This window comes from Pseudopodoces humilis, chromosome 7 (assembly GCF_049639895.1).
Source record: "Pseudopodoces humilis isolate 2021_Gansu_Grassland_sample_001 chromosome 7, ASM4963989v1, whole genome shotgun sequence".
Taxonomy (NCBI): Eukaryota; Metazoa; Chordata; class Aves; order Passeriformes; family Paridae; genus Pseudopodoces; species Pseudopodoces humilis.
Genome location: NC_142206.1, coordinates 60566050 through 60593976, shown reverse-complemented (window position 1 = coordinate 60593976; position 27927 = coordinate 60566050). Strand labels below are relative to the sequence as shown.

At 43.9% G+C, this 27927-nt stretch overlaps 2 protein-coding genes and 1 long non-coding RNA gene across 3 annotated transcripts; 2 read left to right on the top strand and 1 right to left on the bottom strand.

The window, feature by feature from the left end:
- Nucleotides 1-23: 23 nt before the first annotated feature.
- PSMC6 (proteasome 26S subunit, ATPase 6) lies at nucleotides 24-10886 on the top strand. Its single transcript, XM_005528573.2, has 14 exons — nucleotides 24-150; nucleotides 921-1000; nucleotides 1221-1260; nucleotides 1598-1650; nucleotides 3483-3550; nucleotides 3946-4060; nucleotides 4608-4695; nucleotides 5884-5945; nucleotides 6027-6150; nucleotides 6277-6338; nucleotides 7320-7440; nucleotides 7531-7611; nucleotides 9790-9861; nucleotides 10392-10886. Exons 1-14 carry the CDS (start codon nucleotides 24-26, stop codon nucleotides 10508-10510), a joined length of 1212 nt encoding a protein of 403 aa, XP_005528630.1. The 3' UTR covers nucleotides 10511-10886.
- Nucleotides 10222-15613, bottom strand: LOC148184053 (uncharacterized). Its single transcript, XR_015772872.1, has 2 exons — nucleotides 14142-15613; nucleotides 10222-10502 (listed from the first exon to the last, which is right to left on the bottom strand). It is a non-coding gene; the product is annotated as an uncharacterized LOC148184053 (long non-coding RNA).
- STYX (serine/threonine/tyrosine interacting protein) lies at nucleotides 13330-27563 on the top strand. Its single transcript, XM_005528572.3, has 11 exons — nucleotides 13330-13569; nucleotides 22235-22267; nucleotides 23017-23070; nucleotides 23718-23815; nucleotides 24191-24251; nucleotides 25034-25070; nucleotides 25581-25620; nucleotides 25710-25760; nucleotides 26225-26297; nucleotides 26786-26879; nucleotides 27043-27563. The coding sequence occupies exons 1-11, from the start codon at nucleotides 13513-13515 to the stop codon at nucleotides 27114-27116; spliced, it is 672 nt and encodes a 223-aa protein (XP_005528629.1). The 5' UTR covers nucleotides 13330-13512; the 3' UTR covers nucleotides 27117-27563.
- Nucleotides 27564-27927: the final 364 nt, after the last annotated feature.

Genomic DNA, 27927 nt, shown 5'->3' with positions numbered 1-27927 from the left:
GGGCGGGAGCGCCCCCCGCCGCCATGGCCCTTCCCGGCATTCCCTGCGAGCGGCCGCTGCTCATCATGGCGGACCCCAGAGACAAGGCGCTGCAGGACTACCGCAAGAAGCTGCTGGAGCACAAGGAGATCGACGGCCGCCTCAAGGAGTGTGAGCGCGGGCACGGCGGGCGGTGAGGGGATGGGGGGTGGGCGTCGCTGAGCGCCCCGCGGAGCCCAGAGAAGGGAGAGCGGTGGCCGCGGCGCTGCCCGCGCTTCGTCATGGGCCTGGCCGGGCCCCGGGGAGCGGGGCTGGACGGGGGTGGGCGCTGCCAGCGCCGCGGCTGGGTCTCGGTGCCCTTGGGACGGCTCCGGAGGATCGCAGAATCGCGGAATCATTTAAGTTTATAAAGATGTCTGGCGTCAGCGAGACCATCCTGTGACTGTCACCACCTTGTCAGTAGAGCAGAGCACTGAGTGCCACGTCCAATCATTCCTTGGACACCTCCAGGGATGGAGACTCCAGTATCTTCCTCTGCAGCCTTTCCCCAATGACTGACCACCCTTTCCGTGAAGAAATTTCCCCTGATACCCGATTTAAACTTACCTTAGCACATCTTGTGGCCGTTTTCCCTTGTCCTGTCCCTGTTCCCTGGGAGCAGACCCTCCCCAGCTGTCCCCTCCTGTCAGGGAGTTGTGCAGAGCCACAAGGGCCCCCTGAGCCTCCTTTTCTCCAGGCTGAGCCCCTTTCCCAGCTCCCTCAGCAGCACCTGTTACTCCAGACCCTTCCCCAGCTCTGTTCCCTTCTCCACATTAGCTCAAGGGTCCTTACTGGTCCCCCAGTCTCACTCTACCTGCAGCTTTGCTGTTGGAAAAGGCTCTGGTCCCGTGCTCTTGTGGGGTTGAAGGTTAACAAAATCCCGTGTTTCTTTCCTCTTCTAGTAAGAGAACAGCTGAAAGAACTCACCAAGCAGTATGAGAAGTCAGAAAATGATCTCAAGGCCTTGCAGAGCGTTGGGCAGGTACGTGAGGGAAACGAGGAGCTGGCATCCTGTGCTGCTTGTGGACAGTGAATCTGTCTGGAAGTTTTTGCATCAATGAAAGAGAAAGTGGGAACAGTCCAGGTAAAACAAACAGGGGCTTTGACATCAGGAACTGATGGGTTAGGGATGGGTTACAGTGTGTCTGAGTCCTGCAGTGTTAATTTCTCTTGAGGCTAATGCTGTATTTACTCTTTGACAGATTGTTGGTGAAGTTCTTAAACAGCTGACAGAGGAGAAGTGTAAGTACACTGAACTGTTATATTCTCTGAGATTGTGAAAATCATGGAACCATGGGATGGTTTGGGTTGGAAGAGACCTTAAAGCCCATCTCATTCCAGCCCCTGCCAGGGGCAGGGACACCTTCCACTCTGCCAGGCTGCTCCAAGCCCTGTCCATCCTGGCATGGAACAAAATAATAAGCTTTTGAAGTTTAAATCTTGTTAGTTATGGAGAAGTAAAGAATTAAAGTATTAGTGATCAGATTATTGTCAGAAAAACACACTGGATAGTTCAGAATCACAACTCAGAGTGTGAATTGAGTAAATTTGGGTTTTTTCTCTAATTTTCTTTCTCCAGTCATTGTGAAGGCTACAAATGGACCAAGATACGTGGTTGGCTGTCGCCGTCAGGTAATTGGTCTGTGTGAATATTCATTAAAAATCTGCTTTGGTCTGGAATATTAGCATTGCTTTTCATCATTCATGGGTTCTTAGTGGGGTGTTTTTTTCTTTAATGTGCACATCACTGTTTTACACTGGTACCTGCTTCCTTCTCCCTGTGTAGTGGTAGCAGTGTAAGTTCCTGGTGGAGACAAAATAATCCACAGCGTTCCCAGGATCTTGCATGTGTTTTATGATTTTTATTGAGTCAAAATTCTGTCCTTCTGCCTGATCTTGGGCTCTCTGAAAATTAATTATGATGAAAATTGGTAATTGTGTAATGTCACTGCTGCTGTCACAGTGCTGAGCTTTAGTTTTCGTGTTATTTCAGTGTATATCATAAAAATGGAATAGTTTGGGTTGGAAAGGACCTTAAAATTCATCCCATTCCAGCCCTGCCATGGGCAGGGGCACCTTCCACTATCCCAAGCCCTGTCCAGCCTGGCCTTGGACACTTCCAGGGATCCAGGGGCAGCCACAGCTTCCCTGGGCACCCTGTGCCAGGGCCTCAGCACCCTCAGAGCCAGGAATTCCTTCCCAATATCCCATCTAAACCTATTCTCTGTCTGTTTAAGGCCATTATCTTTATCCACATCTTAATTTTTTTCATCTTTCTGGTGAGAAACTGATGTTCAGTGCAGAATTTTGGGACATAAGTAAACTTCATTCCTCTCTGGGGCATGTGAGGTAATCTTGCTGTTCTGTGTTGAAACAGAGGTGAATCCTAAGGAATCCTAAGGTTGTCCTTGGATGAACCAGCACTTTGGAGTTTATTCTTCACTAAAAGCACTCTTTTATCTTAAAAGATCCTTGATTTGCTACCAGAGGCTCAAAAAAAAAATAAAATAAAATAGCCCTGATTGTTTTCAAAATGTCAAAATATCAAAGACAAACAATTTCTCCCAGACTAGAAGGACGAGTTTTTGATCAAAGCCCTCATGGCTGAGCTGCTGCTGCTCAGGAGGGAGGAGAGCAAGGCTGTTTAAGTGGGAGCAAAATTACTTCCCTATCTCAAGTGCATTAGTTAAGAAAGTCAAGTGGTTCCTCTTTGTTTTTTTTTTCTCACAAATAAACTTCAAAATAACTTCAGTCTGTTGGGCAGAGTTGAATCTGAGAGAATTCCAAGCTGTTACAAAGTTCTTTTGGATAAGAAAGCTGGAAAGAGGGGCCTTAGTAGTGACCCCAGTAAAGGAGGGAGGACAGCTTGATCCTAAACCCTTCCAGAGGGTCAAGAACCCACGTGACAAGGGACCTTATAAATCCCCCAGCAGGGACAAGGGGAAACTTCCAGCAGTCCTGGAAAAGGATTGTCAAAATCCTCTTTTAATTCCAGCAAAATTTAGTAGGGTGTACTGGAATGTGTTTAAAAATCCCATCAAAATGGAATAAGCAGACAAAAGTTGCTGAGGCAGGTGAGGAGGCATCTGAGGTGAAAGAGCAATAATTGAACATCTGACTTCAAAGAGGGGAGGTAATGACACAGGAAAATGTTCAACTTTTTGTGAGGGTTGTTTATTTATTCTGAAACAGCTGTTCCTGTGTGGAGCAGAGGGGAGGATTAGATCCCACTGATCCAGTCAGATTGACAGCAGTAAAATTAAAAATAGATGATGGACTAGAAAACAGTCTTTATTTTAAAAGTAGTGGAGGTAAGTTAATGGTTGCTTGGTGTGTCACTCTCTAGCCTTGTTTTTTTCTTGTGTGTGATGCAGAAAGGAGTGCAAACTCCAATGGACATCTTGGCTAAAATCAGGGATTGTGTTGGAGTGGGGTTCTAACAGAATTCCTTTTTTTGGGACTAGCTTGACAAGAGTAAGCTGAAGCCAGGGACGAGAGTTGCTCTGGACATGACCACTCTGACTATTATGAGGTAGGATTTTGCTCTTCTTACCATAAAAAGGAGGAAAAACATTACACAGAGACTTGAATAATCACTTCTGCAGTATTTTGTAAACATTCCCTGCAAAGCAGTGCTTAAATAAGGACTGTTACTCTGAGGGAAGACTTGTATGTCTGTTTTATATGATTTAAAAAGAAATTGGTTCTTTAGAAAAATAATTGCAGTATTTTCAGCCATGTTTTAAGCTGTGTTTTAAAACTTTAAAAAGTTTGCTAGGTTTGGGGGTTGTTCTGTTTTTTTCAGCATGTAAACTGGGAAGGGAAGAAATAATGTTCATATTGCTGTAAAATTTATGGGAATAACTTTATGAATTTATAAATGTATCTACACAATAAAAATATCTCCTCTCAACTCTTGTTTTCCAGATACTTGCCCAGGGAAGTGGATCCACTGGTTTATAACATGTCTCATGAAGACCCAGGAGACGTTTCCTACTCTGAGATTGGAGGCTTGTCAGAACAAATCCGAGAATTACGGGAGGTACCCAGTGCCTCAAACCCCCCATAGATCCTAAACAATGCTCTCAGTGAAGCTTTTCAGGGCAAAAGCACCTTTTTGATGTTTGTCCTCCACCACCTTGGGGCTGTTCAAGGATCCTCTCAGATCAGTGCTTTCCATGTTTCATTTAAAGTGCTTGGATTTGGATTAAAATGAAGATAATCTGTTAGAGAAGAGAGTTTAAAGGATCCAAGACCCTTTAGACTGTGGGAGTGCCTTGAAGTCAAGTGGGAGCAAAGCAGACTGGATTTTTGCTCAAAAGCTACCAGGATTGCTCTGGGGAGTGGAATTGGGAAGTAGGGATGTGATTTGAGCAAAGAGCATTGACAGGAAGCAGCCATTGCAGAGCCAGGGCAGGAGAGTGGATCTATAGAATCTACAGGATCTCTGACATTTCCTTATTAAACTATTTCTCACACAAAAATGCTGCCAATAAATAAGAATGCAGATACATGAGAAACAGGCTGGCAGGTGCATCATTGACTGTTTTAAAACTCAGAGGCTCAGTGTGTTTTCTGTCCCTTCACAGGTCATTGAGCTGCCACTTACAAACCCAGAATTATTCCAGCGTGTGGGAATTATCCCTCCAAAAGGCTGCCTGCTCTATGGCCCCCCTGGTGAGTCTCAGCAAAGGGCAACAAATGTTTGGTTGTTGCTTTCAGACTGGCAAGAGCCTTCTTTGTTTCTCCTTCTTTCCATTTTTATTTTTATTTTTTCCTTTTTTCTTTTTCCTTTTTCTTTTTTTTTTTCCTTTTTAATCTCTTCTCTCTTTCTCCTCTATCTCATCTTTGGTTTCTCCTTTCCCTTTTGCCTTTTTTCTCTTTTTGTCCCTTTTCCTTTCCCTTTTTTCTTTTTCTTCTTCCTTTTTCTTCCTTTCCCTCTCCCTTTTTCCCTCTCCCTTTTGCCCTCTCCCTTTCCCTCTCACTTTTGACCTCTCCCCTTTGCCTCCTCCCTTTTGCCGTCCCCCTTTTGCCCTCTCACTTTTGCCCTCTCCCTTTTTGCCCTCTCCCTTTTGCCCTCTCCCTTTCCCTCTCCCTTTTGCCCTCTCCCTTTTGCCCTCTCCCTTTTGCCCTCTCCCTTTTGCCCTCTCCCTTTTGCCCTCTCCCTTTTGCCCTCTCCCTTTTGCCCTCTCCCTTTTGCCCTCTCCCTTTTGCCCTCTCCCTTTTGCCCTCTCCCTTTTGCCCTCTCCCTTTTGCCCTCTCCCTTTTGCCCTCTCCCTTTTGCCCTCTCCCTTTTGCCCTCTCCCTTTTGCCCTCTCCCTTTTGCCCTCTCCCTTTTGCCCTCTCCCTTTTGCCCTCTCCCTTTTTGCCCTCTCCCTTTTGCCCTCTCCCTTTTGCCCTCTCCCTTTTGCCCTCTCCCTTTTGCCCTCTCCCTTTTGCCCTCTCCCTTTTGCCCTCTCCCTTTTGCCCTCTCCCTTTTGCCCTCTCCCTTTTGCCCTCTCCCTTTTGCCCTCTCCCTTTTGCCCTCTCCCTTTTGCCCTCTCCCTTTTGCCCTCTCCCTTTTGCCCTCTCCCTTTTGCCCTCTCCCTTTTGCCCTCTCCCTTTTGCCCTCTCCCTTTTGCCCTCTCCCTTTTGCCCTCTCCCTTTTGCCCTCTCCCTTTTGCCCTCTCCCTTTTGCCCTCTCCCTTTTGCCCTCTCCCTTTTGCCCTCTCCCTTTTGCCCTCTCCCTTTTGCCCTCTCCCTTTTGCCCTCTCCCTTTTGCCCTCTCCCTTTTGCCCTCTCCCTTTTGCCCTCTCCCTTTTGCCCTCCTTCCTTCCCTCCAGGCAGTGTTGAGTTAGTAATTAAACAGCTTTCTTGTCTGTCTAGGTACAGGAAAAACCCTTTTGGCCAGAGCAGTTGCCAGCCAGCTGGATTGCAACTTCCTCAAGGTGTGTAATGGCAATGCCCCCACACATGTTGGGTCTGTTTGCTCTTCAGTCTCCTCATCCCAGTCCTCTGTCCTTCCCAAGGTGGTGTCCAGCTCCATTGTGGACAAATACATCGGCGAGAGCGCTCGGCTGATCCGAGAGATGTTCAATTATGCCAGAGATCATCAGCCCTGCATCATTTTCATGGATGAGATCGATGCTATTGGTAAGGCTCATGGCCTGAGGGGTGGCTGGGCTCTCCTTTCAGGGCTGGAGTTGGCTATAAAGCCAATTCCCCCTGATTAAAAGGCAAAAATCAAGCAGCAGAGCTGATGGGTTTGGTGTGCTGCAGGTGGGCGCCGCTTTTCTGAAGGCACGTCAGCTGATAGAGAAATTCAGAGGACTCTGATGGAGGTGAGTGTCCAGTTCCTGACTGTGGCCTGAACAGCCACATTAAATAATAATACAGGTGTGATTTGTTACCTGGGATCTGGTTTTGCAGAACCTTTTCTGGGTTAATAATCTCAAACTAGAAGTGAACTAAGTGCTGCTTTTACAAAAGGCAGCTGCACATCCTGGTGACTCAGCCATGAGTTCAGTGTGGAGACAAACTGAATCTTTTAAATTGCTGAAATCATTTGGGATATTTTCATTTGCTTACTGCTGCTCCCTGCATCTTTGAAGGTTTAGAGAACCCTGTTTCCTGTCTCTTTTAGTCCCAAAGACTATAAAAGTCCATGACATATTTTGACTGTTCAGCTGGATTTTCAAAGCTAGGAGGAGCATTTGTATTTCTTTGTTTCTGTATTAATTGCTTTGATAAACTGGGTTGTGTGAAGAGAATATTAAAACCACTGGTGACAATTAGGAATTCTGAAGCTAATGAGAACCTTCCTTGGCCTGTGTTTGCAAACAGTTTGCCTGGTTCAAAAGAATGTGTCTGCCTTCCACAGAGAATTAAATCACTGTGATCAAAGAGCAAGTGCTTTGAGTGTTCACAATGAAACGCCCTCCTGTGTGTGGATTAGTATTCCAGAGGCTGTTCTTCAAGTCTAATTGGAATGTCCTGGCCTTGGTGCTCTACAATCCAAATGTGTCAGGCAGCCACTGGCTCCTTTAGTCCTTGCAATATTTTCTTTGTCTCATTGTTTTAGTCAAGTGTTTCACGTTTGAGCTCAGCTTTGCTCAATGTCCTTTTCTCTGGGCAAAGCATTTTCAGTGTCTCTTTTCAGCTCTTCATTGCTTGGGATGGAATATTCAGGGAGCTCAAGGCCTTGTAGGATTTTTTTTTAACTTCAGAGCTTTTCATCTTGATGAAGAATACTTAGGCAGGAAAACAAATCAGACAGGGAAGATTTGGGGTTGTTTAAAAACCAAAGTTCTGTTCCCTGTTAGTTGTTGAATCAGATGGATGGATTTGACACTCTACACAGAGTTAAAATGATCATGGCTACCAACAGACCTGACACCCTGGACCCTGCCCTGCTGCGGCCCGGAAGGCTGGATAGAAAAATCCGTGAGTTTCTGCTTCCCAGTGGCTGGAAGGAGGATGTAATCCATGGGAATTGTGGGTTTCTGTTTTTATTGAAGCTGTAATTCTTCCTAGATATCGATCTACCAAATGAACAAGCCAGATTAGATATTTTGAAGATTCATGCAGGTCCTATCACTAAACACGGTGAGATAGGTAAGTAGGAGTTGGATGTCATTCCTGCTGCTGTTTGTAGAGATGGGAACAGGGTGAGTTGTTACAGTGATTCTGACTGTATTCCCACCTTGACGCTGCCCACACAGCTTCCCCTCTTGGAATTCTACTTGTTTTATTTTTTAATGCATCCTGATTGAACTGTTGTTAAGTCTTTGAAAAGGAAAACCCAATATAAACCCTTGGAGCCCAGCTGGAAACTGGAAAATCAACGTGGTTCTCATCAGGCAGTTTCTGTTTCTAATGGAACAGCTGAGTGCAAGTAAAGAGTGTTTTCATTCACCCCTCAGTGAAAGAAATATTGTTAATGAAGAAGTCTGAAAGCAACAATCATTAAAAGTCAGGGAGAAACCTCAGAGTTTGGAGATGGCATAAGCAAAATTGTCTGGTAGTGATGTGGATTGTTCTCTCAGGAGTGTAAGGGGGGAACAATAGGGTAAAATGGGGAAGGTTTATTTAAGGACTGTGCTACTCTGAGCTGCCCAGAGTCCTGCTTTCCCAGTGACTCCTCCCAGCTTTCCTGGAGGAAACTGGGGCTGGGATTTGCCTTTAAATCAGTGCTGGCTGCCTGGGAGTGCAGCAGTGCCCCAGGGCCCCGTGCCACCCCTGCCCCCTCTGTGCTGACAGCAGCGATTCCTGCAGCCCCTGGAGCTGATCCCGGTCACCATCTGGCTGCATCAACAGCTGCAGCTCAGCCCAGGGACAGCAGGAGCGAGCTGGGGGAGGGCCAGGGGTGGGCATTGCTTTTCTTAGCAGCAGTGTTGGCTTAAACCTGCACGTGACTGCCGGCTAAGAGACAGAAGGAGCTCCAAAGCAAATCGTGAACCTGAGGTAAAGTTCTTGGAGAGAGACTTTGTATGAGGCATGGAGTGGCAGGACAAGGGGGAATGGCTTCTCACTGCCAAAGGGCAGGGTTAGATGGGATATTGAGAAGGAATTCCTGATGTGAGGGTGGGCAGGCCCTGGCACAGGGTGCCCAGAGAAGCTGTGGCTGCCCCTGGATCCCTGGAAGTGTTCCAGGCCAGGCTGGATGAGGCTTGGAGCAAGTGGAAGGTGCCCCTGGCCATGGCAGGGCTTGGAAGAAGATGATCCTGAAGGTCTCTTCCAACCCAAACCATTGTAGGATTCTGGGATTCTGCTTCATGCTGTTCCCGTGTCTTTGGCACTGGGGTGGAAGAGGCTGGGGTCATTCCTTGTGCCATTCAAGGTGAGGTGTCAGGCCCTTGCTGAATTCCTGCATGTGATGTGGAAAGACTGTGATGCTCAGCTTTGATAGCCCAAAAGGAAGGCCTGAATTTAGCAGCAGAGTGAGGTGGAAATTGGATTAAAATCCAAAGATAAGGATTTGCTCAAGTTCCAGCATGAGATTCTCCTGCTTCAATCCTGGTGTCTGCTGAGAACCCTAAGCTCACAAACCTTGCGCTGTTCCAGTTTGTTCATTCTCCTTCCTGATGTTTTTTTAACTTTCCAGTTATGAAAATAATTTTTTATATGACATTCTACTACATGGAATTAAAATACAGCTGAAGAACTTCTCTTCTTTAGGAGCTTTTAGATTCTTGAGATAAAAACATTCAGTTTAAATGTTTTGAATTTTATACAGAAGGGAAACTGAAAAGTTTTCCAGGGAGTTGATAATTTTAATGAGCAGCCTTGCAAAAATCAGAACTTGCCGGAGGCTCAAGAGTGGTTTAGAAATTGAATTCCACTGAATTATAACCATGGCCACTCCTTCAGTAAATATATGTGCATAAAATATCAGGCTTAATATATTAAGACACTAAGTGCCTTTATTAGATGGAGTGTTGGAAGTGGAAAGGGACTGATTTATGACCACTTGGAGATAAGTTTTCTGGGTTTTTAAAGCATTTAAATGATAAGAACATTGCTTTGATGGAGCTTTTGCACTTCATGTTGATTGTTGTAACCACAAGATGGTAACTTAGGGATTTAATTGTATAACATGAGCTTTTGGCTGCCGCACATTTCTGTTTTAATGGAAGGGCTGATACAGCTGCTGATTCCAGTTAATTTATCAGCCCAGTGGGTAGCTCTCTGTTTGCACTGAAATCCAAGTTTGGTAGCTGGATCTGTATTTTATTGGCATTCCTAATGGGAAGGGTGATTTATTCCTAACGGGCATTGGTGTTTTATGAACAGATTATGAAGCAATCGTGAAGCTTTCGGATGGCTTCAACGGAGCAGACTTGAGAAACGTCTGTACTGAAGCAGGTAATTCCTTAACTCTTCATTTGGATGTGCTAAATCTTGCATAATGCTGAATCTTGGAGCTGTTCCTCTGTGGATTAAACCCAGGAGCTCAAAAACGTTCTGCTGGAACATTTCACGTGAGCTGATCTGAGCCAGCCACTTGTTGGCTGATCATGATGTGTCCCACTGTCTCAGAACCAGATACATTCCAGAAACAGGGATTGTACCCATTTTTCTCCTCTTTGTAGAGAATTCAGGGCTCTTGGTACCAGTCTGCTCAGAGAGTTGATGCTGTTTTATGCTTTTTTCACATGAAAATTTGTGCACTTGGGGTTTGCCTGAATGGGCAGGCTGAGTAACACAGTAAATACACACTCAGAGTTCAAACAAGTTTTCTTTTTAGTAATCCCCTAGTTCAGAAAGGGGAATTCCCTCTTGCCAGCATCCAAGACATGGGAAAGCCCACATGCAGACAGTGTAACCTAGATCTGTTTTCATTTGATTTTGAGTGAAACTTCTTGTTCTGTCTTGTGTTAAATCCTCCCTCCCAGGGATGTTTGCAATCCGTGCTGATCATGACTTCGTAGTTCAGGAAGATTTCATGAAAGCTGTCAGGAAAGTGGCTGATTCCAAGAAGCTGGAGTCCAAGCTTGACTACAAACCTGTGTAAATTAACCATAGAATTTTTGATTGATTGTACACATCCTACTGGTTTAATGCATAAAACAAGGAGAGAAATAATGTACCTCTTGATTATCATTGTAAGGTGTTTGTGTAGCATGTAGCTAGTAATTTTGGGAATGCTAGTTGCAAGTTGGCTACAGGAGTGTGTTTTCTGTACAATTCTGAAATGCAGTGTTCATTACAGCCCAGGCTCAGTAAAAATGTATGGAGATGTGTTGTTCTCTTAGCAATTATGGTGGGAATTTATAAATGTGCCTGAAGGGATTCACAAACAGAAGTCAGTTCATTTCTTGACTTTTTGTATATCAGTAAACCTCCTTTCCCCAAACAGTTTATGAATAAAATCTGTTTAAATCTGTTTATCCTGGTGGACATTGTGTCTTGCTCTCACAGAGAGGTGAATTCTGTGTCTTCTGAGTTTGAGGAGCAACTTTTCTCTGATGTGAGGATTGGAGTCCTGTGCCTCCTATACCAAACAGAGGCCGCCTAACCCTTGGAGAGAGAAGGGACTGGTGGGGACTGGACAGTCCTTTCCATGAAGGAATTTTCCTTAATATCCAATCTAAACCTCCTCTGGCACAGCTTTAGGCCATTTCCCCTTGTCCTGTCCCTGTTCCCTGGGAGCAGAGCCTCCCTTGGCTGTCCCCTCCTGGCAGGGAGTTGTGCAGAGCCAGAAATTCCCTCTGTTTCCCCTTTTCTCCAGACTGAGCCCCTTTTCCAGCTCCCTCAGGAATTCTCCAGCAACTCTTCCCAGTTCCCTCAGCCTCTCCTGGGGCTCCAGACCCTTCCCAGCTCCGTTCCCTTCTCTGGACAAGCTCCAGCCCCTCTTTGTCCTTTCCAGCACAGGGGACAGTCACTGCCCTGCTCCTGTGGCCACTCTGTGGCTGGCACAAGCCAGGTGCCTTTGACCTCTTTGCCCACCTGGGCACACTCACTTGCTGCTGAATGCTGGAAAGAGGATTTACCTGAGCTGTTGTTTATTTATTTTAAGAAATAAACAAGGTGGTGGTGGTTTTAAGGGCATCTGCTTTATTTTTATTTTTATTTTCCAAGCAGTTCCACCCTGAGGGGTGCACACAGACCCACTGCACTGTGCAGCTCACCTGAATGTTGGACTGGAACAGCAATGCACTAAATTGCACTTCTGGCTACTTCTAATTATCCTAATTGGATTACTCTGGGCCTGCTCAGCTGACAGGCAAGTACATTAGATTAGCTCTTGACTTCCCAGGAAACACACAGCATCTCCCTGGCAATTTTAACAGCTGTAGTTTTATTTCCTTTCCCATCACAGATAAAATAGATGGTGTAAGGTCTAGAATAATTAAAACAGGACAGGCAACAATATTTCCCCGTTTATATGGCTGTTACAGGTCTTTCTCCCTGTTGTGGCTGTGTCAGGAGTGTAAAGATGCAAATCTCAGGTTTTGTTTCAACACCCTTTTGAGTGCAGCTCGTACAGCCTGGAACAGTGAAATAAAATAACGTGAAATAAAAGTCTATTTTTGAGCAGAAGAGTGATGTAAATGGTGAGCTGAGCCTCTGGCTGAGGGAATGATTGCTGAAATGTGATTGTTGAAGGTTTCTCAGAGTTTTATTTAGCAAAAACAGCAGAAAGGTGCACTAGAACTAAAAACTGAGACTAAAATTCCAGGGCTAGTATTACCAAAAGGACGCTTCCAATTTTATTTAAGCAACCAGCCCATTGACTTTGCTTGCTTTGACTAAGCTTCCCTCAGAAATTCCAGTGACACCAAAAAACAAAGGAATGAAAACCACCAGCTTAAAGTGAAATCTCATTAAATCATAAATTGGTTTGGGTTGGAAGGGAGCTTAAGGACCATCCCATTCCAGCCCCCTGCCATGGCAGGGACACCTTCCACTATCCCAGGTTTCTCCAAATCCTGGCCAGCCTGGCCTTGGGCACTTCCAGGGATCCAGGGGCAGCCACAGCTTCCCTGGGCACCCTGTGCCAGGGCCTCAGCACCCTCCCAGACAGGAATTCCCAATATCCCATCCATCCCTGCCCTCTGGCAGTGGAAGCCATTCCCTGTGTCCTGTCCCTCCATCTCTTGTCTAAAGCTCCTTTTCAGCTCTCCTGGAGCTCTCAAAGCACAGGACGTCAAAAAGCACAAAAGCAGGTTGTTGCACCAACACTGAGGTGTCTGTGGGGATCACTCCTCCACAAAGAGGAGCCGACTGGAGATCTCAGAGTCACTTAGCTTGGAAAAGACCTGTGGGATCATCGAGTCCGACCTTGACTGATCCTCAGCTTGTCCCAAGCCCAGAGCACCGAGGCCACGTCCAGGCGTGGACACCTCCAGGGCTGGGAACTCCACCACCTCCCTGGGCAGCCCAGAGATGACCCGCTTGGCGCTGCCAGCTAAAATGTGAGGCAGCATTTCACATAAAGTGTGAGCGTCATTCCCACGGGCGATAAAGCCAAGATGGAAGCGGGTGTGTGAGGAGAAGGAGCCCTCGGGAATGTCAGGGGAGGGCACAGGGAGCGATAATGGCCGCGCCATGGCGGGAGCGCGCCCGAGCCGGGCCCTGCTCACCGTTAACAGGCGAAGCGCCCGTTACTGAAACTTTGGGGTGAATTAGCCCGAATTTGGGCTCGCGACTGCATTAAACGAACCGCGGCGGCAGCTGCCCGCGAGGGGAGGGCAGAGCGCTGAGGGCGGAGCGGGGAGGGGGCCGGGGGAGCGGGGCCCGGGGGCGGGCGGGAGGCTGGGAGGAGGAGGAGGAGGAGGAGGAAGAAGAGGGGGCGGAGGAAGAGGTGGGAAGAGGAGGAGGAGGAGGAGGGAAGAAGAGGCGGCAGCAGCAGCAGCAGCAGCATGGCGGCCGGGCGCGAGCGGGTGAGCGCGCCGCCGCCGCCTCCTCCTCCGCCGCCTCCATCTCCTGCCGCTCCCGAGCCGGAGCCCGCGGCCCCGCTGCCCAAATAGCCGCCCTGCCCCGGGTCCTGCCCCGCCCGGACAGCGCCCGGCCATGGAGCTCGCCAAGCCGGCCTTCCCCGCGCTGCCGCAGGCCAAAGAGGACTCTGAGGTGAGCGGGAGCTCCGGTCCCGGCCCCCCGCACATGCCCGGCCCGCCCTGCGGTGTCTCCCGCGCCCTTTCCTGTGGGATCCCCGCTGGGATCCATCGCAGGCCGCGGGTCCGTGTCCCGCCCTGTGCTGGTGACACCCCATGCGACCACCGATCGCATCCTCCTTCCCCTGGTTGCTGCCGGGCTCTGCGAGCTCTGTGGCCGTCGCAGACCCCCGGCCCTCCGGCATCTGCCCTTCCCGGTGCCTCCGGCCTGGAAGTCTCCCACTATCCCAGGTTGCTCCAAGCCCTGTCCAACATGGCCTTGAGCGCTTCCAGGGATGGGGCAGCCGCAGCTGCTCTGGGCAGTCTCGCCACCCTCATATTCAGGGAACGGATCCCCCCTCTTCATCTCCTTTGGCTTTTGCCCACCCGTAGCGGCCCCCACTCTATTTTATGTCCTCTTTTCTGCGTTCCGTGTGTCACAGCCTGGCTGTTCCCCGCCCTTTCGCTCCCCCTGCGTGTCCCCCTGCCTTTGTGAGGCCCCGAGCCGTGTCCCTGTGCCGCTGTGTGAGCAGCCCCGGCAGGGAGTACCTGCGTGTCCCTGCCGAGCCCTCGGTGCCTTCCTTCTCCCCAGCCCTCCACAGGCGATCCGGCGCTCGGGTGAGTCCATCGGGGAGGTATTTTCACGGTGTTCCAGAGCCAGGACTTCTCTGCGGACGAGGACAGGTGGCAATGTGCGCTCAGACTGAGCAGTGCGCTGTCACAGGAGCCGGGGCAGTGCGGTGTCTGATTTCTGAACTTGGCTGAACTCCCCGGCGCTGACCCTGGACGCTGCTCGTTTGTTTTTGTGTGTCACAAACCCCCCCCGAGTGTCCCCCCCGCCGGACTTTGGTGGCCTCAGATATTTAATTTGAAATGTCACAGCCTTCGTGAGGGAAGCTGAGTGTCTGAGCTCTTCAGACGTCTGTAGATTGTCGTGCATTTTCTAAACATCAGCATTTATTTCTGTTTGAACAGCATTGCTTAATGCTGTTACGGTGCTAAATTACCTGAAATATGGGAGTGACTCTTTTTGTTCTATTTTTGTTGTTAAGATTTAATATTCCCCATCGCTTCAGAGCTCTGGAGGTGTTGCAAGTAATTTCGTTGTTCTCACAAAGCTGTAATCACTTTGTATCTCAACACAAATCATCTACCACCCTGTGAGGTTTATAATTTGTTTGTTTTAAAATATCTTTTCTTCCTGGAGAAACAAATTGTGTTATCCACATTTTTGTCTGAGAATGGTTAACTAAATTAGCCTGTGTGGCTTTTCATCTAAAATGGCTAAAGAGGGATGTGGAGTTAAAATAAAAATGAAACCAGAGCTCACTGCCAGTCTTAACAACTCTTAACTGATGGAAACTGAGATTGTAATATAGTGTCTTTCAGAGTAGCTTTTATTTTGGGCTTTTTTTGGTGGGCTAGCTCTAAATAATATGATGTGTAATGTGTTAGAACTTTACATAGTGGGGGTTTTCAAGAGCTGATTCTAAAAACTTTAAGAATTTATTTTCAATATACTACATTTGCCTCTGACTTGATCTAAATACAAGATCGTGTAAATAAATTCCAAGCTCTGAATACAAGATGATAAATAGTTGGAGTATGTGGGGGGAAAAAGCAAAGTGAAAGCCAGTGGTGAATGTCAAAGTTCTTGTGGAAGTAACTTGTTAAAAGCAAAGTGTAGGAGACTTAAGCCCGGTTCTTAGGACAGTGCTTTGGAAAAGCAAACTGAGGAAACTAAAATCATTCTGCCCACAAAATCTAGATTTTCCTGGAAGGCAGAAGATCCATTCTTGTGCATTACAGCGAGGAGGCTCTTTAATGAGGAGTAATCCCTAATATTTCAGGAAGTTGGCGATGGATGGTTTAATGCTGGCTTGGCAGATTTGATTTCAAGATACTGGGAAAGGGAGGAGGGAGAACTTGGGGAATCCCTGGCTGACTTCCTGCTGCTCAAAAGTGCAGCTTTGTCACTTCTTTAACTCAGCCCAAGTGCCACCCCCAGCTCCCTTTTCCCAGCTGACACTCGTAACCATGTCACAGCTTTAATAATAAATAAAATTAAAGCCAAATCACTGGTTGGCTGCACAACATCCCATTCCTTCCTGGCACAGGAGAAGTGTTGAGGGGAGAGAGCAGTCTGGATTGACTAGGGCAGGCTGCAGGGATGTGCTCTGGATAAATAGGTCACTTTTCCAGCCTGGATGTTGTTTGCCCTGTCCCTAATCCATAGTGTGGTGGTTGAGATTGCTGGATTTTTAAACCTCTTGGCTGTTCATACTTTTGGGAGCTTGGGAAATGCTGGAAAACCTGGAACTCGTCATTCTGGCAAGGCTTTTCTGGTTTATACTGGGAATGTTTGTGAACTGTGTGTTCTTTTACAGTCTGGTGATAGTGAATATCTCAGTTTTATGAGTAATACTGATTAGATGTGATGTGGAACCATTTCTAAGCTTGGATTTTTATATTATTTTTTCCTAAAATCAGCACATTTTCCAAGGTCAGGTCTCAAACTTTCTTAAATTTGAGAGGTTCTGTGTTACATGTTTATACTGGGAGGAAAAAATACGGCTAAAAACCCATTAAAAAGGGGCAGGTTAATAACAATTAGTACATGTTGGCTTATTAATACTGAGATATCTTAGTACTTCTGGTAAGAAGGTCAGTAAGGACTGGAATAATTGAAGGAATTTAATAGAAATTAGTTTCCCATTAAATTTTAAATGAAAAAGAAAAGAACTAGGATATATATATAATGAGAACACAGCAACAATTACCAGTTTATTTCTTTGTTAAAACATATTTGCTTGCAATCAGGCTGAGCAAACCAAGTATTCATGATGTACTTAGAATTTTTTTAGGACTCTCCATGGGTTTTGTAATTAAATTAGCAGCCTATTGACGAAGCAGACATATCTGCCTTTTTATTATGCATAAAAGCTGAGTTCTTTTTAGCACATGGGGTTTTTCTTAAAAAGAAATTTACATTTTTGACAGCTATATTTAGTCTGAAATGCTAATGTATTTCTGACTTCTTTTTTTAACTATGAAGTGATGCAGCCCATCTAAAGGTGGAACAAATCTATTAAACTTTTTTTTACTCTCACTTTTGATAGGCAACACAAATAAACCCCTTAAAACACAGCTTTTTCCCTCCTCTGCAGACTCTTTAAAATAAGTAGGAAGCCTGTATCATTAGTATTATTTTACCTGCCCACATAATAGAGCCCAAAAAATGGAGAACAAATGCTGTGTTGTGCTGGGAAATGTAAATCAGGTGACAGATTTTGATCACAACTCTGTGGGATACTATCAGACTGCTTTGCATAAATCAGAAAAAGTGCTCTGTGGCAGCTGAAGTTCAGCAGTCTCTCAGTCCTGATTAATTTGTGCCTCCCATCCAGGCAAGGCCTGGTGGGATCCATACAGGCTCAGCAGAGCAGTTTGTAGAAGCATGTTTGGGTTTTTTTAGCTAAACGAGGACTGTCTCAGTATAGCCCAAGTCATGAATTGAAAAAAAGAGTGGCATGAAAAAGGCCATTCCTGCACCATTCTAAACAATTCTGATAATCTGAGTGTGTGTGGCACTCCAGGCACTTGGCTTTGTGCTTCCTGATAGCTGAAGGATTCTGCCTTCACTGCTTTATTTCCAATTTTATTGGAAAAAAAAAAAGTCTGATGAAAGTTTTTATCAGTGCTGCTGATCCTGTGTGCTGATGGTATTTCATGAGGTGTCTTTAGGACCAGTGTCAGAGAATGGGACAAATAGGAATTGTTTTCTTTCTACTTTCCATTTCTACTTTTCCTTTAGTTTGACCTTTTATCCTTTTTCTGTGGCTTGTGTTTCTCTCTGCTAAAATAACATTTCTTTCCCTGTTGTCCTTCATTCCTTCCTTCCTCCGTGTGCTTGGTCATCCCCACCTGCTGTTATTCCTCTTCTCCACCTTCCTGCTTTTGTATTCCTTTGTATTTTCAATAGCAAAAGTGTCTCTGGTGGTGCCTTCCCGCTGTCAGAGTGCTCTTGACAGACACACAGAATTCCCTGTAAAACTCTTCCATCCCTGCATCGTTTCCTGAGTGTGGTGGCCATGGGATGGAACAGCTGTGCAGGGTGACAATGTCACCTCCCCCTTTCTCCTGCCCCTTTCTCCAGCCCTCAGCCACTTTTGGGATAGCAGCACTGTCCAAACATTCCTTAAGCTCTGCTCATGTTAGTGCCACGCTCACGCCTTCAGGGAATTAAAGGATTTGGTTTAATTTTGTGTATTTTATATACTTGGACCACGATTTTTATCTAGGGAAAAAAATTATATATTTGGGCCTGCCATCATCAGGTTGTTTTAGGTCCCTTCCAACTGAAATAATTCTATTTGTATAGTAACCCCCATATTTTTATTATAACTGTCCAAGAATAGGAAGCATGACTGAAACTGAAGACACAACCTTTCACTTCACTCCTGTTTGTAGCTAATTTTGAGGCTCTTAAGTACCACGTTTCACAGTGATAGATGTGACAGGTTTTGGTGATACTCAAATATTTTCCTTGAATATTCTTTCAGTGCCTCATTTAGTTTGTCTGCTTTCTTATTAAAATGTGGCAAGTGAGCGTGCTCTGCTACTGCTTTACTATTTCAAGATTTCTTCTGCAGTCGTTCCATTTTACAAATACTGATTTTGATTCTTGTCTTTGATGATAACATCCCTCTCCTCCACTTTGTTGGGCTATGTAAAATAACGTGTAAAACGCTCTCAAACCCAAGGTGTGATCTCATTTCATCGTGTGAATGACACTTGAAGCTGCCAGGAATTAAACCTTTGTGTGGAGGTGATCGTTGTGGGAGCAGGACCCAGCCACAACCCAAGCTGCAGCCTGGGCAGGGGGATGATGGTGCTGCTGGCAGCCGATGTAATCCTGCCCTCTGAGTGCTCTGATAGAACAGGGCCAGGCTGCAATTTGAATTTCCTGTGCAATGCTTAAAGACAGAGCCAGGAGCTCGCTTGGCCAGAGCAGAGGCAGGAACTGGAGCAGGTCAGAGCCCCTGGCTGGCGCTGCCGTAACAGTTTCTGCTGCTCCAACTTCACAACTTGTAGCAGGTTTGGAGAAGAAGCTGGGAGTGTTAGAGGGAAACAGCTTCAGGCAAGAGGATTCTGACAGCCCTGGATTTTTGAGGTGCTCAATCCATCCTGCAGGTGTCCTGCTGGGATGAACTGTGACATGAAGAGAAATCTGTGTGGAGAGGGAAGTGATGCTATAAATCAACAACAAAAAGGCTGTCTGGGAGTTGGGAAAGGGTTGGACACCTGGAGTGGTCAGGGAGGATTTACTGGGAGCTGTGTGCAGCTTTTCCAAAGGATCTGAGTGATGGTCTGGGAAGCAGGAGTCATTGTAGGGGATGGGTGATGCTGAGCAGGTGAAAAGGAGCAGTGAAAATCTAGAGGAGGCTTCCTGATGTCATCTCTTCTAACTACTAATTGGATTTCTTTTCCTGGTGGTTTTTGCGCCATCTCTGGGAGCTTCTCCCTTCACCTGGGCCAGCCTGTGGTTTGCAGGCTCTATTAATTATAAGGCAGCAGGAGCTGAACCATCCTAACTGGGCTCACTTTTCAGCCAGAGCTGAGCTTTGACAAAGACTGGGGCTGCACCTTTTATGTGTGAAAATCAGATGGGTCTGCAGACTTCAGCTGTCAGTGAGGGACCAGTTAAGCTGTGTCACGTGGATCCATTTCACTGCATTCCTTCTGGAGAGGCATATGCAGCTTGGCTGTTGTGTTTAAAAACCACATTCTTTGCTTTGGTACAGAGTCTCAATGTCAGGACTGGTAAACTAATTTAAAAAATCATAATATAATTTTTTTAGATTAAGTCCTAGACAAGATCACTCTTACAAAAAAAACTTCATGTCACTTTTTGCCATTAAACTGTTCTAAGGAAGAATAGGTGTTGCTGTGGCAAAATAGGGACTAAATAACCCAAACTGTTGGCAGAGCTGCTTGTGATGTAGTTTGGATATCACAAAGCTTTTTGTAGCATGGACAAGCTTACCTATTAATTCATATTTTCCATTTATTTCAGCTGGAGATTGGCTGTGGATGGGGAAGGGAGGGCTTTGGAATGTGCCTTATTCCCCCTTCTGCATGTTTGAGGAGATCTGTCAGAAGGGAATGGTTCATCTTAAAAACTTTGGAGTTCTAGGGATTATTTTTTTCACTCCATCTCTTTGGTGTCTTGCAAGTATTGATGAGTGAGACTTCCAGTGAGTTGTCACTTGTTCTGGAGAACCTCCCAAATCCTTGGCAGCAAGGAATGCTGTTCTTCCCTCCACCTCTGGCATCACCCTTTGTTTTCTTAGCAAAATTCTTGCATTTGATCTGATCAAAAGAGAAGCTTTCAGTTGTTATTTGCCTGCTGGGTGCTCCAGACAGTGTGGAAAACCTGGCTGATGAATGTATTCCTTAAAATGGGACCTGTGCTTGGCTTCAGTCTCCATTAATAGATTGGGTTTTTTTACATAATTTCGCATAACATTTGAATAATCTGGCATTGTTGGTTTTGAAAGCCTTGAAGAGCTGTCAGCAGTCACCAAAATCACTCTTTCAGTAGTTTGTGTACTTGTCTCAGATTAAATGTTTTCCTTAAACACTGTCTTTCAGAGAGTCATTTTGCTAAATCCCATTGGAAACTGTTCCTTTTTGGCTTCTTGGAGGGTGCTGAGGACCAATGTCTGGGGCCTGTAGTGATATTTTTTTTCTTGTTCAGAACATCTGTGCTGTCTCTTGGGATTTGGTTCCCTTTGGACTTGCATTGCTCAGTTCTTACCTATTTATTTTGCACAGTTTACAGCTATTTGAGCTAAAAAATTCCTGCCTCTGAAAGGAATATTTGCAATGTGTTGCTAATCCAAAATAGTGATGGATTTGTGTTTTCATTGTGCTCCAGATTAAGATTTCTAAATTCTACAAACAGTAATAAACCCAGTAAAGTACTTTCATGTTCCTAGAGCGCAGCCTAAGTTTTTCAGTGTTTATTGCTCTTAGGCTTGGTTTTGAACTTGGACAATCCTGGGGTTTTCTGGCTTTTAGAGGGGTGAATGTTGCTTTTGTGTACAGAGCAAGCCAGCAGCCTTGTGCTGAACCCTCTCAGTCCACCCTTCAAAGGATACAGTTCTGTAAATATCATCCTTTTGTCACAGCATTTCTCCTTTCTATTTCCAGGAGTTTATTATTCCAGCTGGAACATGCAGAAGTAATTTAGCTACTTGTGTGTCTTCAGCAAAGCCCATTTCAGTGCATTTTATTTCCCTGTTTGTGCTGCCACTTTAGGTGCTATCCAAAGGATTGTCTGGATTGGCTTAATGTTTGTTTGCTTTCTTTTCCAGAATAACTTTACTGATACCAAAATCCTCCTTAATTCCACTACCAAGAGCTGGAAAATCCTCCCTGTGCACCGTGGGGGTGTCTGAGGGAAGCACAGGATTTTTGTTGTGTTGGTAAAAAGGTGTTTAATGTGAAATTAATGCTACTGGGACAAGTGTAGGTGCTGAGGTGAACGGTGCTGCAATTTAAGGAATTCTTCCTGCTGTAATCTCACCCTACCTTCCCAGCTGGAATATTTGGAGTTTAACTTCCCCATACTTTTGAGGACATCAGAACATAGGGGAAGTTTTTTTCTTAGCTGCTGGTGTGTGTGTGAATCAAACAACAGAGTTATGTAAATAAATGTATGCAGCCTATTGGATATATTTGACTATTCCCTTTTTTTTATTTTACCTCCAGATGGTAACTGGGATCTCAGCTCCAACTCCTTCATGTGTGAGGGTCAAGGAATGAGTAAGAGCCTGTTAATAGAGGCCAGTGGGAGTTGTAGGGAAGGAAAGACAGGAATAGTCTCTGCCTGAGCAGTTTTCTGCTCTGCTTTGGCAGAGCTCACAATGGAGCAGAGGATGGAAATGTTGATCCTGGCGTTTGCTCTGGGCAGTTCTGGTGGTGAATGCTCAGCTGGGAATGGGAGCTGAACCCTCCCAGTCCTGGGGGTCTGGGCTTCTGTGGAAGGGGGTGTTGGGCTGAAAGTGCCCAACAGGATCATGGACACAGGTGTTTTATTTACTGGGTGGGATGGGGAATAGTGGAGACTCACTAATGGCTTGCTGTCATCAGAGATTTCTGGAATTGTTGCAGTTGAATCCTGACTGTTCAGTCAGAGTGGGTTAGGTGAGGCAGTGTGGATTTTAAGGGAGTTACCTGCTCCACTTGTTATCTTCTGTTACTTCAGTGGCTGCAGGAATGCATCAGCCAAAGGAATTCTTCTCCGACCAGTACTGAATGTTCTAAAGCTTTTTTTCCTTTCTCTTTCCCCCCCGTCACTTCCGAGTTTCTTAGTAGAAAGCTGAGGTGTGGATGTACAGCTGATAAGGACCTTTGCCAGCCTTAAAGATTCTTTGCAGAATACTCAAGGTTTCTTTACATTAACCTTCCAAGTAGTTTTCCTTGCACTTGGGTGGTGCTGGCATCCATGTAGAAAGGTAGCAGGGAGCTTGTACAGAACTTGTGATTATTTTCTATAAAATGCATGTACACATCTCTGCCTGAATGTTTTTCTCTGTGGTATATATATAATTTTTTTTTATTTTTTTTTTTTTAAGGATTGGACCTATCCCATGAGGAGAGAGATGCAGGTAGGACACTTCTATTTAGTATTAGTTAGAAAAACCCATGGAGCATTTAATGGGGAGAAAAAAGAGCTGGTATCAAAATCAGTCTTCACCTGTAAAGTGTCAGGCAGCACCATGGGAGACAGAATTAATTAGTTAATTAAGGTGAGGATTTGCTAGCTTGGAATATATGTGTGTTTGCATCTCTGTGCAGGTACTAAAACAGAAATTCTCCAAATATCACATTTTTGTCTTTCTTAGTGATTTTAGATGATTACTAAAAATGTATCAGAGCTTTGCCTTCTACCTTAAACTTGGAAGTGTTCTCCAGTGGGATGGACAATTAAAATTTTCCTACCATGGTGTCCATTTTAACCATAAATGGTTAAAAACTGATATTTTCCCACTGCTAGGTCAAAGCTTGAAGAATTTCCATGTGTGTATCTCTCTTCTTGAGAGCAATTTGGAGTTAATTACAAAACAGGATTATAAACCACGTTTGAGGGTTATAAACCACTTGATCTGGGGCTGGGTGAGATTCAGGAATCAACTTGGAACTTAGTCCAGACCAAGGACTTTGTTCCTGCTCCAAAACAAGATCTCCAGCACCAAGATCATGTTTCTTTTATCTTGCCAAACCATTTTTTTTTCCTTGTCCTCCTATAAATGACATTGATTACACATTTCAGTAATATATAAATTATTTGTGTCTGAGTGAAATGTGTTACTTCAAATCATTTGGAGTTGGTATTAAATGTCTGTTCTTCTCCTAGGAAATCTTACCTGGGTTATTTTTAGGCCCATATTCTTCAGCTATGAAAAGCAAGGTATGATTTTCAGAATATTCTCTCACAGGGAAGCTTTGCTGTGGTGATTTGATTTGTTACTGTGGAGATCTGCTCGAGTGTATCTATAGAGGTGCTGGAACGTGAAAAATGCCAGAGTGGAAGGAATATGTGGTGCATTTGTGGGATGGTCTGAGCTATTTGTATTAAAATTGAGTCTTAAATGTATTTTTTTAAAAAATTTAAACCATTTGAGACACTTTATCAATTCCTATTTCCTTTCCTAAAGCATTGCAAGACAAATAGAACTGGTCACTTGCACATAGACATGAAAACAAGGAAAATTAAATCTACAGTAGAGTCAAGCACTGCTCAGGCACAGCTTGGCTTTGCAAATTTGCCTCATGGTTGAAATGATCTTATTTTCATGGTCTGATTTCAGCAAGAATCCAATGCTGGCTGCAAATTCCTCCCTTATTTAGGGACTTGAAATTTTTGAAAGGTGGGGAGAGACGAACAAGTTCATTGAACACCTTCCTTTATTGTCATTTTTTCTTTTGAATTCTAGAAAACCAGCTCAGAATTTCCTTGCTGAAGTCCTATTTTGTATTTAAGCACAGCTTTTCTTTTTATTACTGTCTAATAGATGATGTATAATTTTAAAAAGATATTTTTTTCTTTTTCCACAGCTACCTATACTCCAGAAACATGGAATAACCCATGTAATATGCATACGGCAAAACATTGAAGCAAATTTTATTAAACCAAACTTCCAGCAGTTATTTAGGTGAGAAATTATCAAGATTCCTTTGTTTTCCTTCTGTTCTTTCCAAATACTTTCACGTTGTCAGAATTATTTGAAAAATAAAAAAATAGTGCTGGGATGCAGAAAGACTTTAAATCCAAACCATGAATTTTTATTCATCCTGAAGGAGTTTGTAAATTAGAATTATCCATAGTTGGCAGTAACTGTTTTCAGTTTGAGGTGAAGTTTGTCAGGGGGTCCTTTCCTCACAAGGTTCTTGGTTGAATTTCTGGAGTTTAGAGCAGGAATTAAAGCCAAGGGGTTGTGCTGGGTTCCTCCTGCAGTGGAGGGGTTGTAGCAGCTCCCAGGAGCAGCAACTCCGTGGTGTTGTGTACTCACAGGAAATTCTCATTGCAGGTATTTAGTCTTGGATATTGCAGATAATCCAGTGGAGAATATAATCCGATTTTTCCCTATGGTGAGTAGATGGATTGGGAAGGGAATTGCCCAAGAGTTTCCTGAACTAACAGATACCACTTTGACATTTGGGATTCTCAGCCTGAGGCAGCTGGAAGTGCTGCCAGCTCTTGACTTTATTATTGACACTTTAATAAGTGCAATTAACTCCTTTTTACAAGTATGGAAACAGGTGGAGTTTTAAGAGCTGCTTCTTTTTATGGTATTAAAAAAAAGAAATAAAAATTAAAAAAGACTAGCCTCAAAACAGATTTGGTTATGAGGGAATTCTGGGGCCCCTTGACCTGGGGGAAACTTCTATTTGAGCCCAAGAATATTTACATTTCTTGCATCAAATTCAAAATATTAACTAAGTTTTATAGTGTCTTAAAACATATTTGCTGCAGAGGAATTAAAAAGTAACTTGTAAATTAAACAATGCTCATTATTGGAACAAACCCCTGGTTTTGAACTGTGGGTTTGTATATTTATTTTAATTTAATTTGCAACTGAACAAAAAGATTTTGTTCCTTCTTCCACCAAAAAACCCAGCAGAGCCTTCAGTGGTTTTGTACTGACAATTTTAGGAATAATTTTAAAAAAAGAAAAGAAATTTATTTATTAAATTTATTTATTAAAAGAAATACATATGTCCAGTTGAAGTGAGGTTTAAGTCTACATAAAGTGCATTATTGTCACTGTAAATAAAGACTGATATAAAAATTATACCCAATTTAGGTGTTATTACTACTTGCACTTAAAATAATCTGGAAGTTTGAGTCTTGTATTTTTTTTTCTTTTCAGACTAAAGAATTTATTGATGGAAGTTTACAAAGTGGAGGTAAAATTAAATTAATTTTTCCCTCATTTATTAAAGTATTGTTAAAGCCTTAAAATGAACTTAGGGATATGTTTTAGAAGCTCTCAAATAGGAGCTTTTCTTAAATTTGGGGGGATTATTATGCTTGATTTGAACTCCATTAGACAAATTCAGAGTAATTGTTCTTTCCTTTTGCCTCCAACTGGAAAATCAACCTCCGGGGTTTGGGGTTTTTTCACTTGAAACACAGCTGAGTTCTGTGTATGAAGTTTTCTTGTCCCCTGTCTAATGCAGGAGCTGAAATCTGCATTCTGTCACTCTGAATCCTCCCAGGAGCAGGAATCCCAGTTCCTGTAACCCAAAGGACAGAGTGTAGTTAGAAATTCAGGGTCAAGGAAGACAACACCTGTTTTTCTTGGATGTGCCTTGCTGCTGCCTGGTTCTCCATAACAAGGGAAAACCACATTTCAAAGAATTTTATTCAATTTATACAAATATGATTAATTTTGTTTTTTTTTTTTATCTTCTCAGGAAAAGTTCTTGTCCATGGGAACGCAGGGATTTCTAGAAGGTAGGAAATGATCCATCCTGATATGAATATTTTTAAACAATTAAAAGATATTTTACTAATATTTATTTGTTTGGGTTTTATTTTTCCAGTGCTGCCTTAGTTATTGCATACATAATGGAAACATTTGGGGTGAAGTACAGGTAAGAAGAGCTATTCAGGTTTTAATTCAGGTGGTGTGAGTGAATAATGATTTTGGAGGGAAGAGAAACTGTTGTGTTTTCACTCAGTCTTAGTGCCTTACCTAAGACTTTAGCAGGGACTGGAATAATAAAATTATTCCATTTTACTTCACTGCAATTGTGTTTACACCTTTTTTTTTAAAAAAATAATTAGGGCACCAGCCTCTATCCATGGATGAAACCTTGGGAGAGGCCCCAGGGGCTGTTCTGAGCCTTTGTTGAACAGGAAAATGAGCTGAGCATTGGGGTGGGCAAACAGAATTGTACAACTGCTGCTTCCTGCTTTGGCCAAGCAATTGCAGTTGTAAAAACCAGCTCTGGTCAGAGTTTAGAGGTTCTGAAGAACTGATAATCTGAAGGAAGACTCAAACTGACACAGAGACTTTTATGTATTTTTCACTGAAATGTTTTCTCCTCTTTTTAAGGGATGCATTTACTTATGTCCAAGAAAGAAGATTCTGTATTAATCCTAATGCTGGATTTGTCCATCAACTTCAGGTGACTTTTTTTTTTTTATTCCTGAACATAACTGAAAAGCCATTTAATGAATCATCTTCCTGCCAAACAGACATTTATACAAATATGCTTCAAGGAAATGTCAGGAGCAGGAGTAAAGCTTGGGAGGAAGATGAGTGGGCACCTCAGTTCCTCAGACTGAAGCTTTGGACAAAGCAAATCCAGGAATGGAGGAGAAATAAAAATCCTGGTTTGTGCAGTGATTAAGAGGCTCTGAAATGTCTTATTTGGTGTTGAAGGAGCTGCAGAGGAAATGTTGTTTGTTCCTTAAATCCATTTCTTTAGTCATCCTTGAACTTTTCTTTTCCTCTGACTTGCTGATGGTTTTTGTCATTCATGTCAAAGCAACAAAGAATTCTCCTCCTCCCAAATCTGTGCCTGAATATGAGATATTCTCTGAAATAGCCCTCCTCATCCTTACAAAGCTTTATGCCAAAGTAATTCCAATCAACATTTTTGGACCTTTCCAGGAATATGAAGCCATCTATCTAGCAAAATTAACCATCCAGATGATGTCACCTCTGCAGCTGGAGAGATCCCTCTCAGTCCCACCTGGCAGCACAGGTGAGAAGCTTCTCCTACCGGGGCTATGAGGTGATTTTTAAGCAAACCTTTAGCAGCAGAATCCCAAACTCTTTGGTGTTCAAGCCTCTTAGTTTAAACTTTAATGTGAAGTGTTTAAATATCCTGGTTTTCCATGGCTGAAGTTCCCTCTTGCCTCCTGCAGGGAGTTTGAAGCGGATGCACGAGGAGGATGAAGACCTTGGCACCATGCAGGTGGCAGCAGCACAGAACGGGTGATGGCTGAGGACAAGTGCTGGTTGTAGTGAGAATTCCTGCCAAGAAAGGTGAAGGAAACTAGGGGAAAAACAAAAAACAAAACACAAATTAATGCAAAACGATGAACACACATAGCTTCTTTTCAATTACATGTTGCTTTCAGATGTAAATCTGCCTCTGCAACACACTAAGCATCATTTTTAAGATGTTGGACTTCTTGAATGAATAGATGGCACTGATTGTTTTACTCCTTTTTTACACTTTACAGTTTTATTCTAAACCAAGATTTTTGGACTTGCAAAGAGGTATTATTGCAATAATGCACTTTTCATACTTGAAATTTCTTTATTTGTATGATATAAAGTTATTACTTTAAACAAAATACAAGCAGGGGGGGATTTGTTTATAAAGTTATTTGTGTAATTTATAACAAGAGACTTTAGTAAAGAAAAAGTTTGCTAAAATTCACCTTGTTCTCAGTATGTATTTACCAGAAATGTGCTGTGGGAATATAAACATAGAGGGTAATTCAAGTTGAACTATCTAGAACATCCTCAAACTGGTTTTCAAGGAGTAGTTGCTGTTGCAAGGCAGTAGTGGCATAATTAAAGGTAAAAATTTGATTTGAAAACTGAAAACTCTTTGAAAACTGAGGCCCAGGGCACTGCCCATGATGGAATCAAGACTTAAAGGATTCAGCTCAGCTCTTGTAAAATCTTAGACTCAGCTAAGGAAACACTTCTTGGTGCTTTAAGGTTTTCTGATTGGGGATCAGGGTGGTTTGTGCAGCTGTAACTCTCCTGTCTCAGCAGCACAGAGGTTGTGCAAGCAC